This window comes from Neolamprologus brichardi, chromosome 4, assembly GCF_056152115.1.
Source record: "Neolamprologus brichardi isolate AB-2024 chromosome 4, ASM5615211v1, whole genome shotgun sequence".
NCBI lineage: Eukaryota > Metazoa > Chordata > Actinopteri > Cichliformes > Cichlidae > Neolamprologus > Neolamprologus brichardi.
Window position 1 is genome coordinate 17,101,452 of NC_142107.1, and position 13,902 is coordinate 17,115,353.

At 42.8% G+C, this 13,902-nt stretch overlaps 1 protein-coding gene across 1 annotated transcript; it reads right to left on the reverse strand.

Annotated features, from left to right (window-relative positions):
- Positions 1-1,029: 1,029 nt before the first annotated feature.
- lfng (LFNG O-fucosylpeptide 3-beta-N-acetylglucosaminyltransferase) lies at positions 1,030-8,444 on the reverse strand. Its single transcript, XM_006798198.3, has 8 exons — positions 7,888-8,444; positions 4,030-4,078; positions 3,705-3,807; positions 3,473-3,626; positions 3,293-3,378; positions 2,728-2,893; positions 2,549-2,634; positions 1,030-2,463 (listed from the first exon to the last, which is right to left on the reverse strand). The coding sequence occupies exons 1-8, from the start codon at positions 8,296-8,298 to the stop codon at positions 2,397-2,399; spliced, it is 1,122 nt and encodes a 373-aa protein (XP_006798261.2). The 5' UTR covers positions 8,299-8,444; the 3' UTR covers positions 1,030-2,396.
- Positions 8,445-13,902: the final 5,458 nt, after the last annotated feature.

The following is a 13,902-nucleotide window of genomic DNA, read 5'->3' on the forward strand; positions in this document are numbered from 1 at the left end:
ACAGTCTAAGAACATGTGGTTTTAGGTTAGTTGGGGAATCTAAATTGTTTGTAGATGTCAATGGTTGTCTTTATGTATGGCAGCCAGAAGTAAGGAAGTACCCTTCCTCTTACCCTATAACAGCACGAATAAGTGCAGGGAGGGCTGAGAAAACCTGGACCAATCTAAGCATGTCTACACCTGGGCCTCCGGCTGCTTCTTTCATCATAGTAATATTTGTTGAATATTGGATTATGAAAAGCCATCTCTGAATGTAGAGGGGATGTGTATCATGAGCGTAACCACTACAATTCATGCTGAAAGGGTCATTTTCTTTCATTGTAAAGTCATGTGTACTACAGCTATCAAATCCACACAGAGGAATTAAAAGTAAGCCTCAGCTATAAAGTAAAACTGAAATACTCATATAGACCAGTCTTTAGCATAGTCACAGGTCTTTAACCTGCCAGGCTGTTTGTACAAAGTCTGTTTGATATCTAAATGCAGCAACGTGAAAATCATCATCGTCCTGTGTCTTGCAGATTCTACTAAAGCCGTTTCCACACCTAAATCAAACTATTTCCTGTACTGATATGTCATCTGAAACAGGCTGTCTTTTGTTGTCTGCTACTCCCGAGAAAGGACAACTGTGGAAAAAAACAAAACTTTGAATCTCCCATTGTTGTCCAGAGTTCACGAGTGACAGTTTTGTTACCAGATTTAATGTGTGATTTAAGTTCAAGTGTCCATAAAGCACCAAGTACTACAACTAGGATTAATGTGAGCATTAAGTGTAACATCTTAAGCTTGCAAGACAGTCAAATAAAAACATTACCAAAAAATGGAACGTTTCTCAGTGGTTATGCATTTTTATTCAGAGTTTTAGGTCCCACCGTGGGTCCCATGGTAGTTAATACCAGGATCAGCTCATAATCCCTGAGGAGCCAGTTATTGGGAATGAACTGGTCAAACCCTCCAGATACTGGAGAATAAAACACCACAGTCATTTAGCACAGTTTAAAGCAGTCCCAAAAAAAAAAAAAAAAAAAATACAGGTCATTAAGTGTATGTAAACCACAAAGGGGGAAATTACATTCTAAGCATAGACAATCCCTACTCATTTAAACAAAGGCACAGTACACAATACTGTAATCAAGATGTATAGCGTAACCCAATATGGGTGAGAAATGACACAGAGGGAACACAGACACCTCCATGAGGAAACGCTGATGTCGCTTTCACCTCGCAGGCCTCAACAGTAACCAGCTGATGTTATGTGTAAATAAGGAACATTCATATTGACAACAACACAGAGGCTCAACAGTCTTTTGTGCAAACTATTATAGACTGTGGCTCAGTTTACCCATCTGGTTCTCCTTTTCTGTGCTACTGATTCAAACTGCTCTTGCTTTTCTTCTTCGAATGGGAATCATCCAAACTAAAAAGACGGTAATTCAGCTCTGTTGTACCTTTCAGAGGTGAGGAGCAAACATCAGCCCATTTGAAACACAGCTGTGCAATATTAAAAAAAAAAAAAAAAAAGACTTGTCAAAGCAAAGCAAAGCAAAGGTGACTATAACCCCAAAGCAAAATCTCTACCACTCATTACTTTTCCTTGATTGTAACTAATGCAAGGAGTGTTATTAAATACATCAAAAGGAGCAAATGTTGAGATTTTGAGGGGTTATTTTTGTTTTTTCTGTTAGTTTGGCTACAAATCTGAAGTATATCATTAGAGGACGTAAACTAGGTAAGTTCGTGAAGTAAAAACAAAACTATGAGGAAGGGAAAAGTGCTTTGTCCTGATACACATCAGATTGGATCGCCAAAGGATGCGTTTGGGAATCTGCCAACTGCCAGCTCAGGTTATGGGGAATATAACACTGTTAACTTAAAAGCACAACAACATCTTCATATTAGAGCAAATGTCCGGAGTCATTTGATACAAAAGAAATACACAAAAAAAGCCAATTAAATGAGAAAAAAAGCCCAAAGCCTACAAACATAGACTTGAAGGGCTCTGCATTTTAAAAAGCAAAAAAAAAGGTGTTAATGTAAAGCTGGCAAAAGGCTCAAATATAAGACAATACATTCTATGAGAATAGCAGATACATTTACAAGCAACATGTACATCACAAAGCTCAACTGATTGCCTGCAAAGCTTAACGATGAAAGCTACTTCCTGCAGAGCTGAAGTCCTCCGACCGTAACCCGTAATACGGGATGAGGCTCTGGCTCCAGAGAGGAAGGAAGAGTCCCGAGGCGGGCCGCACAGCAGCCCAGTAAAACTATTAAAAACCATGCACCACTGCAGCAAGAATACAGCAGCCACATGGTCTAATACCAAACACTGGTCTCCACGAGCCTTTCAGATACCGAGGCAAGACAGAGACGAGGATGAGAAAGGAGCGGTCGCCCTAATAGGGAACCTGGGGAGGACACCACGGGGTGTCTGGGTACAGGAGACAGTGCACAGACTTGAACCTGGAAGACAAGAAAAAGACTTAGATCTATGTTGAAAATGTGCTTAAATTAATACGTCTTATAATTAAGTGCAACAGCCCCTCACCTTGATGGATCCTCCTCTACTGGAAACGCTCCTTTCAAATTGATGATATTGCTCTTGTTTTCAAACATCCCATAACTTAGAGTGATCTGAAAAAAAAAAGAAGAGCAAAAACGTGAACACCACATTCACTCGGATTTGTCCTTTTCTCAAGGATGCAGCATGTCCTATAAGCCTCTCACCTGCTTGTGAATCTCAGATCTGGACACCTGTTGCAGGTTTTCCAGGTGGGAGTGGAACAGGTTGCTGCGGGTCAGGGGGACCCCCAGAACCGACTCGATGATGTAGCCGATGGTGCAGTCGTCCGGAAGACGGATCTTCTCGGCTGTGTTCATGAAGTGACCGCCACTGAAAAATAAGAAGTCACCTGGTCAGTGCCAGTGTACTCTGCTCTGCTGTACGAATCCTTTCTACTGACAGTAAGTCGCTTTGAAATTGTAACACGCCTCTGAAACACCTAAAGCCTTGCACCTACTGCCTTATAATGGCAGTTCTAGAGTCTCTGGGTGTTGCAAGCTGGTTATAGATCCAAGCAAAGACACGCCCAAGGTTGGCATTGTGGTGTGGGTGGGGATTTGGGGCACTACTTCTTGCCTTTATTGGGCTTTAGCTTAGAAATGTACTATTCCAAATGTAGTAATCCATTGGATCTATTGGACTATTGAGGACGTTTGGGGGGTTTTGTAGTTTATGTGTTCACTACAAGGCAAATGCAATCTTAGTGCAGTATAATTATAAATATCTTACCTGGCCCATGGGCTCATCTTCAGCGCCAGACCCCGACTCACACAGAAACCTGCTCCTCCTGTTGCAAACCAGAAATTCACTGGTTTCTATAAAAGGAGAACGAAAAGGTTATTAATGCTACCATCTGGCGAGTCACCATTGAAATATATACTGCGATATCAACAACAATCTTCAGCATACCATCTTATTGTCGCCCAGCCTCTCTGTGGCCTCTATTGGCCGGTCCAGACTGGGTTTGCCGAGGTACATGTCCTGGGTGTGGGGGTACTGGGACAGGTGCTTCACCAGGGCCTGAACATTCACGTAATTGTCATCATCTACGTGACAGAACCACCTGCAAAACAGAACAGTTATTAGATCAAAGACATTCTCCTCTAATGCGCAAGTGAGCGTTTTCTAAAGCGATGCTTACTTTTTCCCCGACTCGATGAACTTGTCATATTCCACCGCCATCTTGCAAGACAGAGCTTGTCGGCTGTGTGCCGCAGAGCAGTTGGTGTTAATTGCATGACTCCCTGTGGCGGTCATGAAAGAAACGGAGTTATGGCTTAAAACATGAGGCATGGCATCATCAAAGAAGCATCTGTGTATTTCAAAGTCATCTTTCACAGAGGCAAGAAGCTCAGAGCAAAATTTTTTATGGCTTTTAAAATGGGATTCGGTTTCTCATTGATGGTGCCTTTCTCAAACAAAATGCATCTTTGTTGGCAACTTGAAAGCTCCCTCGTAAAACTTACCGATTTTCTTCTTCAGCTCATCATCTTCTCCATCTGTGAAGATGTACGTCTGTAAACAAACAAGGGAAATCACAGATAAGGAGACTTGGCCTTCAGAACCACAAAATTATAGCTACTCTGGCTGATCATGTGAAGTGGCCACACGGTCTTATTCAACAGTGTGTTCAAAGTCTCTCTCCGTCACATCCAGCTGGTGTGATTAGCATCAATCAGCGTTGCTTTTATGCAGTGGAAAACGCATTGAGTTAAACAGCCTCCTGCTCTAATAAAGGCCTTTTGTCCTGCGTTTTACTCTCACCATGGCAACTATGCAGCCGGCCCGAAGCATCCCAGACAAACAACAAAGGAGGAGGCAGACTGTCCGCCTCCCACACACACACCCCGTTCATGTATCACATCCCGTGGCTGAGCCTCGTCGCTCTGCTGGACCTGCTGCCGAGCTTCAAAATGATTAACGCTGATAAAAACAGCAGCATGAAAAAAAATGTCTGTCTCTTTGTCTTCGCATCTGTGTGACTGACAGATTCAAAAACGTTAGAAGAATTAAACCCACCAGACTGCAGGCACTTGTTAAATGTAGCAATTAGTCATAAAAGGAGTAAAGAACAAAGGGCACCTTACAGGAACACACTTAAAAGAAGCGGGAAGAGATTAGACTTCTCTTTATGACAACTCACACAGAGCAGGTGCGAGCTGCTGAATAGTGGTGATGAAAAGGCGGCCGGCCTCAGGCTTTGTAACCGCCAGTAGTCTGTTTACTCTTCACCTCAGGTGAGGCAGCACCTGCCGAACACCACGCTACCCTATCTACGCCACGTGTCTCTACATGCCAGGTCATGCTCCCTTAACCCTCACTAACAGATTAGAGCTCTAATGCCTGCACGTTCACCACCATCGCCCTGCTGCTGAGCAACTGCAATCTGTGATGTGCATCTATAAGCAGGCCGCTGACTTTACTCGAATTAAATGAAACATCGGTTGCTCCAGTTTAGTTTTTGTTTTCCCCCCCAACACAAAGCGAGGCTGCTCAAGCAGTTTGTGGAACAAATTCTGAGCAGATGTTGCTCAACGCTGAAGCCATGAGCCTGTATTTGTTTAGGGAACAGTGGTGGTTTCGCTGGTGAAGGGATCAGAGGCTGGCGCTGTTTGCTTTAAAGCTCGTTCAATAGACAGCCTAATCACTGAGGCAGCTGCCAGAGCTGCCTGGGTACTGACAGAAAGAGGAGGAGGGTGGATGGAGGAGCGGTGGTGGGATTCTCACTGCTGATTAGTAAATCAAAAACCGTGTGTGGCCAATCACCCCCTTTTCACCCCCTGTCGTCTCCCCCACACACACAGCCAGAGCCTCTTGAATAGAACAATGCTGTGAGTTTTCATGCTGGGTTAAGTCTCCACTGGGTGAAGCGTTTGCCAGCATTTGCATACAGCTGCAGGAGTTAACTAAAGAGAAATCTCCCAGTGAAGTTTTTTCCTTAGTCATTGTTCCTTCACTGAAAACTTAAAAGAGCTACTTTCATGGAATACTAATTCAAACAAAAAGAATGCACGAGAGAGAAAAGAGATGGTCCTGTGTGGAGCAGAGATAAGAGGCGAGAGGGCAAGAGGTGAGGAGAAGAGCGGCGCTGCGCTCCTGATCACAGGAAGGTCTGGCACGGCCCTGTCTGAGCTGAACGTGGTGCCTGGCTGGCTGCCTCCAGCTCCACAGGAAGGAAGGCCACTGGGCTCCCTTCTTTTCCATCATCCACCTCCACCCCGATTCCTTCCCCTTTTTGTCCCAGCTTTTCAAAGCATTTCAGCACTTTTTGTGCAGACTAATAATTTGGCAGACATCACACAGGATTAGAATTGTTTCATCGGGGATGCAGTAAAAGATAAGTTGATGGCATAAAACGCATGCATTTGTCGATTTCCAAATCAGAAGTTGCAGATTAACAGCAGGATTTCCTCCTTAATGACATCCACCCACTTTCTGACCGCTTGTATTTTATTTCTTTACACTGAAGCCATTTGAATAACTGAACTGCAGCTCCAAGTGGGGTTTTTTTCTCTAAATGCTAAAAGATCTCATTGTTGGACGGCTGGCTAATTATCAGACTCTTAAGAGAGGAATGCATGGCACACCACCGTGAAGATGTCAGTGCCAGCTGTCCAGACACTAGAAATAATTTTGCACACTGAAAGAAAAAAAAAAAAAAAAACACTCATATGTGCCAGATTTCCAAATGAACTCCGGAAAGAGAGAAAGTAAAGAGGATGGTTAGGAATTAAACTTTAAACGTAAAGTCCCAGCTACTGAGTGGTTTTTTTCCCCAAAAGCATTTATTAACAATGTGCATAAAGACCGAAACAAGCTGGATTTACAAAAGTGTTATTTATGCTATGTATGCGCTCAAAGAAGGCCACAAGCACTATTGTGTCAACAAACCTATCACAGAGATAATCTACCTTCCCTGTTCTCACAGAAACACCACCAGATCACATACTGAGCAGATGTGAGAAGCAAGCAAGTGTAAAAGCCTGCAGAAACATACTTGCTTATACAGAAATAATACTTTTTGTCTGATACTCTAACATTGATGCAAACTCCACAGATGTCCATCAGCTGAGCATGAGAATCAAATCTGATCACAGAGGATGGCCATATGTACATGGTGGGAACTCGGAACATCATATGGCTGGCATTAAGGCCTTCCATTGTGCTGTCTCCCCTGACCACCTGGCACCCCTTCTCCAGGAACTCCTTCATGCATTGTGGTGCTCAGTCTGTCCTTTTTGTCCATGCAGCCACCTACCAGCTGCCTGCCTCTCAGCCCTGCTGATAATTCTGTTTTAAATGGGTTAACTAACATCATCCACTGCAGTAATTGCAAACAATTAGCAGAAGCTGTTCCCATGTAAGCAGCTGTTGCAGATCATGGTTTGATCTACTCCATCTAATCATTACTCCTTTTCACACAGTGATTGTGACAGTCTATTATTAATTGAAACCCTGGCAAACAGATCCCCTTCAACTTTATTGCTGCTTGGAATAAAAAGAAAACCTTTATGTGACTGTAGCCGAAACAAATTACAACGACTTCTGCAAAAGCGCATGTGAGGTGTAGGATAAAATCACTTTGACTAGCTACTGTTTCCTCAGCCTTGTCTTTGTGCACCCTCTAAAGGAGCTTGGTTTTCAAGGACACATTTTCATACTCAGCGTGCTCTTTCCCAGCATAAGCAAGCCTATAGATGCACCCTTTTGTCCCAGGCATCCCCTAAACGAAGCCCCCGCGTTCCCATCCCTCCACTAAGCTTGACCCAGACTCAGCTCCCACGTTCCCATGGAGAGAGGGGAGACAAGGGGCTGGGAAAGCTTTTCTTCCCCCTTCAGAAAGAAGCTTTGTTAGCCCTGGAAGGGGGACAGCGTTGGAGTCGGTGGCTGTGAAGCATCCATTGCACCGGGGACATTCACAGGGACACCTCAAAAGAGGGGGGATAATAGAGAGAGGGGAGAGAGGGGGGTTGAGAAAAGGGGAGAAGAGGGAGTTCTGAAACTGCTCCCTCCGTTCTCAGGGACATCACTCAGGGGAAAATAAAAAGTGACAGAGCAGAGGGAATTCAGCATGGTGAACAGTGTGGCCGTTTCAGTATGTCATCTGGTGACAAGGGGAACAATAAAGCACCGTGAACAGCGATGAAACATCATCTTCACCTGCATTCGTACACTGGATTATTGTTACAACTATGCAGCGCGGGCTCAGTAACAATGACAGAATCTACAAAGTAAGTCACTGAAATCTTTAACTTTCGGATTGTGCACGCGCAGTGTTTTGATAACGAGCTGAAAATGTTCCATGCTACACTTTTCCCATTTACCTGTTGCACGTTTCTGGAGATCCATGTCTCCAGAAGCAGACTCAGCCGGGACTGGTGGAACTTCTTGGTGGTCTTCACTGCGATGAAGATGTCATCCGCGCTGATGTTCTCAGCTGGAGGGGGGTCCGCGAACGAGCGTGCGGGCTTCTCCACCTCCCTCCGTCCCCGGGTCAGTTTGGTGAAGTAAGCGGAGAATCCTTTCTTATCCCGTGCGCTCTCGGGCGGTGCGCTCTCCCCTTCCCCCGGCGTGGCATCTTGGAGCAGAGCGCGCGTACCGATGTCCCGTTCGCTCGTCACCTCGCTCACCTGCACCCGGTGATGCTGCACAGCAACCAGGAGCAGCAGCAGCAGGCAGAGACATGCTGTGCAGGCTACTGAGATTGCGGTCTTCTTTCCATTATTTTTCAACATGATTAAACCTAAATACGACTAAAACCTATGAAGCGCCTAAACGAACTCCCAATGCAAAGTCCATATGGTAATTTTTTTCCTCAATGAAACGCAAAAGGACAAACATCAACTCAATAGCGCTGCATAGCTGTAGAATACAGGAGCGAACGTTCACGAGGAAAATATATAAGCTTCGACACTTGGCCACGCCTCGTGGGAGGTCCGTGAATCCAGCGTTCAGCCTGTGATGCAGCAACGGGGCGTGCGTGCTTGAGTGCAGCTTGTCCTTTCACAGATCATGAAAGTGAACGTTTGACCCAAGTAAAACAAAAATTGCAGCTGGTCACGAAGAAAGGTGTGTTTCAGAGACTGCACCTGGAGAAAAAGTGCATCATCCCCACAATGCTGTGACTCATCGGCTAATAAAAGGATGCTGTTCACCACACTGAAATCACGCTTATTTTTCCCCTCTTTAAATTTCTTTCTTTTTCAAAGTGAAGCGATTTGAATTCGCCCGAGTGTGAGCCGGGTGTTCACCAGACAAACAGCCTCCATTGTTCTCCATTGACCTTGAGAGGCCACTAAACAGTTGGCCATTCCTGAACACTTGTTATTCAAATTTTGGCTCTGGCAATGGAGTGCTGGGATGCTGACCAAAAGAGATTCATTTAGACCAACATTCAGCTGGTGGAGCCTCAATAACCTGCAGCAACTGTCGGGTTTAGGCAGTCTGGTCAATCACATGGGCAGTGTTGGTCAAGTTACTTGAAAAAAGTAATCAGAATCAAAAAGTAATTCCCCAAAAAGGTAATCCCGTTACTTTACTGATTACTTATTTTCAAAAGTAATTAATTACTTTGTTACTTTGTTACTTTTTAAAAACACGATTTACAACCTGAATAGGTAATAAAGCGATAGATCTTTCAGCCCAATTCTACTTTTTCTGCATAATCCATCATACAAAATGTAATCAAATGGAAAAGTCTCTTTTTAAAACTTGTTTTATTAGTTTTAATCTTTTAACTTTATGCATCAAGCAAAAATTTAATTATATGCAACATTCTCTGACTGGAAGACATTTGTTTAACATTTAAACCTATTTTCTGCACATTCCAGCACATAAAATATCTTTTTTTTGTGTTTACACTCACTCTTTCAAATAGATGCAAGTAAAACACAGCAGAAAATAAATAAAGTCAAAGACTAGCGGTCCTGTTGCTCTATTTTCACCTGTAAAGCAGGAGTGGGGTAGGCGAGGTTTGTCCTGGTGCAGGTGAGCCGCAGCGGTCAATTGAAGAATCCGTGAGTTTCTCTGTGAGTTTCCCATTACATGGTAGCGCACTCGGTGCTTGCTTGGAAGTTGGAAGTTGGAAGCTGTAAAAAGAAGTTTTCTTCCCACGCACAACAGACACTAATGTTTTTGTCACTTTTTATGGAATCAAACTCAAAGTAAGGTCAATAATTCCACGCTTTAAACGCTGCATGCTCATACTCTCTCCCGCACTCGATATATTATCCATTGTTGATCTGCACACAGCTGTTGTCACGAACGTCGCACTCGCTTACGTCATTGTCATGAGACATTCTCGCAAAAAAATCACGGTTTTAGTAACGCAGCGTGCTTACGGGAAAGTAATGGTAATCTAATTACCGTTTTTGCAATAGTAATCCCTTACTTTACTCGTTACTTGAAAAAAGTTGCACATGGGTTTATTATTATCACAGTGTTCTCCTAAGATGATCAACAGTATCCAAATTAGGATGAAAAACTGCACAGACCATAATGATTGCAATACCTGCAAACTAACAGTGTCCCAAAGACTAGGCGTATCAGGGGCATCAGGAAAAGATCAACAGTCACACTTGTCCAAGTCTGAAGTCTGTGTTCCTGTTTGACTCTGTATGTCTTTGCAGCAGTTGCAGTTCAAGAAATGAAATCAGTCTTTTTAAAGAATATGCACAAGAACAGCATATTCTCCGCTGCAGGTGTTTCATTCTGTCTAATTCTGAGACACGCAAGACAGAAGTTACTTCTCCGCTCTGTTGCTCCAGACAAGGCTCTTTGTCCACCTTTTAACAGTGAGCACAGAAAGGCGTCTAAAAGAAAGCATGAGAAACCAGACAGAAGGGGCTGTCTCTGTGGCCTTCATTAATCTTCAGTCAAACGCCTCTTTCTGCTGGGTTTGCATGGATTTCTTCCTAGTAAGGAAACTGTGTTTTGGCTCTTTAGATTTGTGAAACAATGTCAGCTGTTAAAATGGCAAGTAAGAACTCTCTCCAGTCTTAGAAGCCTCTGCTCCCTTTCCCGCCTCCCTCTCGGTTCACTTGATTTCAGCCATTTGAAACGCTTTCAGATGCCTTTCCTCTACCTCCTCTTTGACCTCTCCATCTAACATTACTGCTGAATACCAGCGGTATTAAACCTAGTTTCTTCAGACGATGCCACTTCCTCACCACATTGACCACAAACCCACAAATAAACACACAGTGTGCTTGATTTTTCCCTTTGAAGGCATCAGTCTGTCAGGGGATCTGAGCCCAGATGATAAAATTATAGGGTTGCTATAAATAGCTCTTCTATTTCCAAAGGAGGCTGCATGTGAAACACATACAGCAGGTAAAGAAACCCAGGATGAAGTGGGACAGCGTGATCACCCAAGCCCAAAAAAAAATCCACAAAAACCTGAAAACACACTCGGCTATAAGACAGCATGGAAGACATTAGCTCAAGGCAAGATTTTTCTTTCCATTTCTTTCCATTTGTGCAACATTCCCGAGGATTGCTCCATGAATGCTGCTGCTTTTTGAAGCCTTTGTTTATTAGTGAATATTTCAGTTCCAGTCTTCCATGGTATATGCCATGTTGCTTCAGTACCGAGTCTGTCACTTTCACACAGTGTCAGCAGACCAGGTCAGGAGATTGTTTGAAGTTGCCCTTTTTCATATGCAGTCTACTTTGAATGCAATCTCATTACTGGCAACACTCCATTTAGTTTCAGCAAGAGAGCTGCATGGACAGAGCTTGCAGGAGGGAGCATGGATAAAGCAGAGCTGTGTTTAAACAAGAACTCTGGAACATGTTAAGAGACTCAGATTGGAACAGTGCTCAAAGTTTTCTCTTCTGACACATGCAGGAGGTCGAACACAGGACAACAATAATAATATGCCAAATTATTGTTACCCTGGCACAACTGGAAATCACTCTATAGGGCTACTAGATATGCAGCTGATTAAAGATCATCCAACAGTGTGAAAAGAACTAATGTCTCCTTTAATGTCCCTTAAAATTGGCTTAATAATCAGATCTCAACATTTAATAAATGTTTCTGTGAGTTTTGCATTTATGAGTAACACATAAATCCTATTACTTAGGATTTATAAGTAGACAAATGTTTGATAAATTGAGCATAAGACACTGTATTTTTGTTCTAAACTGATTTAAAAATGATTATTTAGCTAATTTCCTAAGGTATACATGAGTTATTACAACTGCATTTTACTTGTCATTCATTTTGGAGGATTTGGTTGCAGTTACTAATATAATTTCTGACTTTATTAAAAATGCTAAAAAGGGCGAAATGAAGTTTAAACTAGTCAAGTTTGATTACTTTCATTTAACTTGCTGAACTGATCAAATGAATGTAAAGAAGCAAGCATATAACCAGTATGCAGCGCATGTTTCAGATATAGCACACTGTCCAATTTTATAAAAACACTAACCACAACACTAACTGCTCAAAAGTGGGACTGAATCTATAAAAATGTACAAATGGAATAACACCACACTGAGATGGGAGCCAAGTGGTGGGATCAGTCTTCAGTTCTGTTTATTTTCCCACCGTGGACACACTATCTCTGATGGGATTACAGGTCACACCAGAAGTGAGAGCCAGGGGACCGGCCGTCCGCCTCAGATCTCGGTTTCAGTTTCCCTCCTCATGCTACATTAGCGGAAACTCTCCAAAGACTGCAACTGAGAATGCTTCAGCTGCTTTGAGAGGAGTAAATATGACCCATTTTTCTTGATTTACACACAGAATTCCCAAAAGTCTGAAAGTAGTTCCTTCACGTGAGCACAATGGAAGAACAAAACAGAGTATAATACAAGATAAAGTTCAGATAAAACACGCAAATACTCCCATGGTGCATATTATTTTCATACTGTATTAGTGTGGAGATATTCAGATAGTTTCAGTACATTTTTATGTACATTTTAGATTTGGTTGGTTTCATGAAATATCTATACTGTCCATCCAAACTGTTGCGCTTGTGATAAACTTCTCTGTTTTCACAATAGGATGTTTGTCTCTAAATTGTACAAAACCACCTGTTGCCACTGGAAACAAGACACAACAGCGATACTTCACAAAGCTCTCAGTAAACCCAAGAGACCACTAAAAGCTGATGAATTATATAACAGGTGAATTATTTCCATATCACAATGCATACTGTAAGAAGTAAGTTGGTGGATGTATAGCCCAGAAAAGCTCGTGTTTAACAACAACGCAGTGTTATTACATTCTTTTCGATTGCATCAGAGCAACTCATATCCTGTTAATTGTTTGATGCATTCCTTCCTTCTCATTCCATATTGAAAACTACTGCAAATGGGTTTTGCCTAACCCATCTTTTCAATCGCAAAGTTTTCTATGTTTGCTTGCCATCACGTTGAGTACACTTAACTTTTGATTTTTTGAAGAGGGAATCAGTAGCAATAAAGTTTTCTCTTAGATAAATATAAAGAAAAAAACCCCACAGCAGCCTGAGCCAAGAGATTTTTTTCCTGAAGAGGAGAAAACCATAACTCTGCAGGTCCAATGAAAACAGGAAACTCACTGCTGGTAGCTGATTTTAAAGTTCCACACACACCCGTCATATTTGTTCCCTTCACACTCTCCTCTTTGGTACTACAGCTATTTGCATAACTGTTCAGACCTGACAGTCACCCCCTGCTTCTGCCCTACTTCCAGTCTGTCAGCCTAATGCTTCCCAGCACTCTGTCTTTGTGGCAGCTCTTGTTGTTCCGGGAGCATCAAATGATCAACATATTAAACTGGGAGGACTCTTGTCTATTCTGGTCTGGTCTTCTGCCTCACATCCAAGACTTAAATGCATTTAGTGGGTTGGCCCCAATTATGGATATCGGCTGGGGGCTGTCATGGTTTCCTACTTGTTGTTTCACCAGTGTTACGGGGGGGCTTTATGTTGTGAAACACAGAGAGTTGGAGAGATATGATCTCTGTGTGTATTGTGGTGGAAGAATAGGGCTGTGGGATCTGATACTGTGGAAATGACAGGGCAGTCTGATGTGTCAGACTCTCACGGGACGGCAGACACAGTGGAGAGAGACTCTGGTGGGAAAGTGCTGAAGTTTCACTCCAAGAGTGTTGTGTGGATGTTATATGTATTGTGTCATTTGTCTTTTCTTTTTTTCTCTTTTTCAGAAGATCAGGGTGACTTGTGGATTTAGATGCTCACAGCCTGAGTGAAAGGGTTACAGTTTAAAATGTGAACCAACTGGAACAATGTTAAGTTTAAAAAAAAGACAGTTTCCCACAGACTGCAATCGGATGAAGCGTTCTACTTTGTGATTTGTCATTGTCATTTTGTCATAGCTGACTGTAT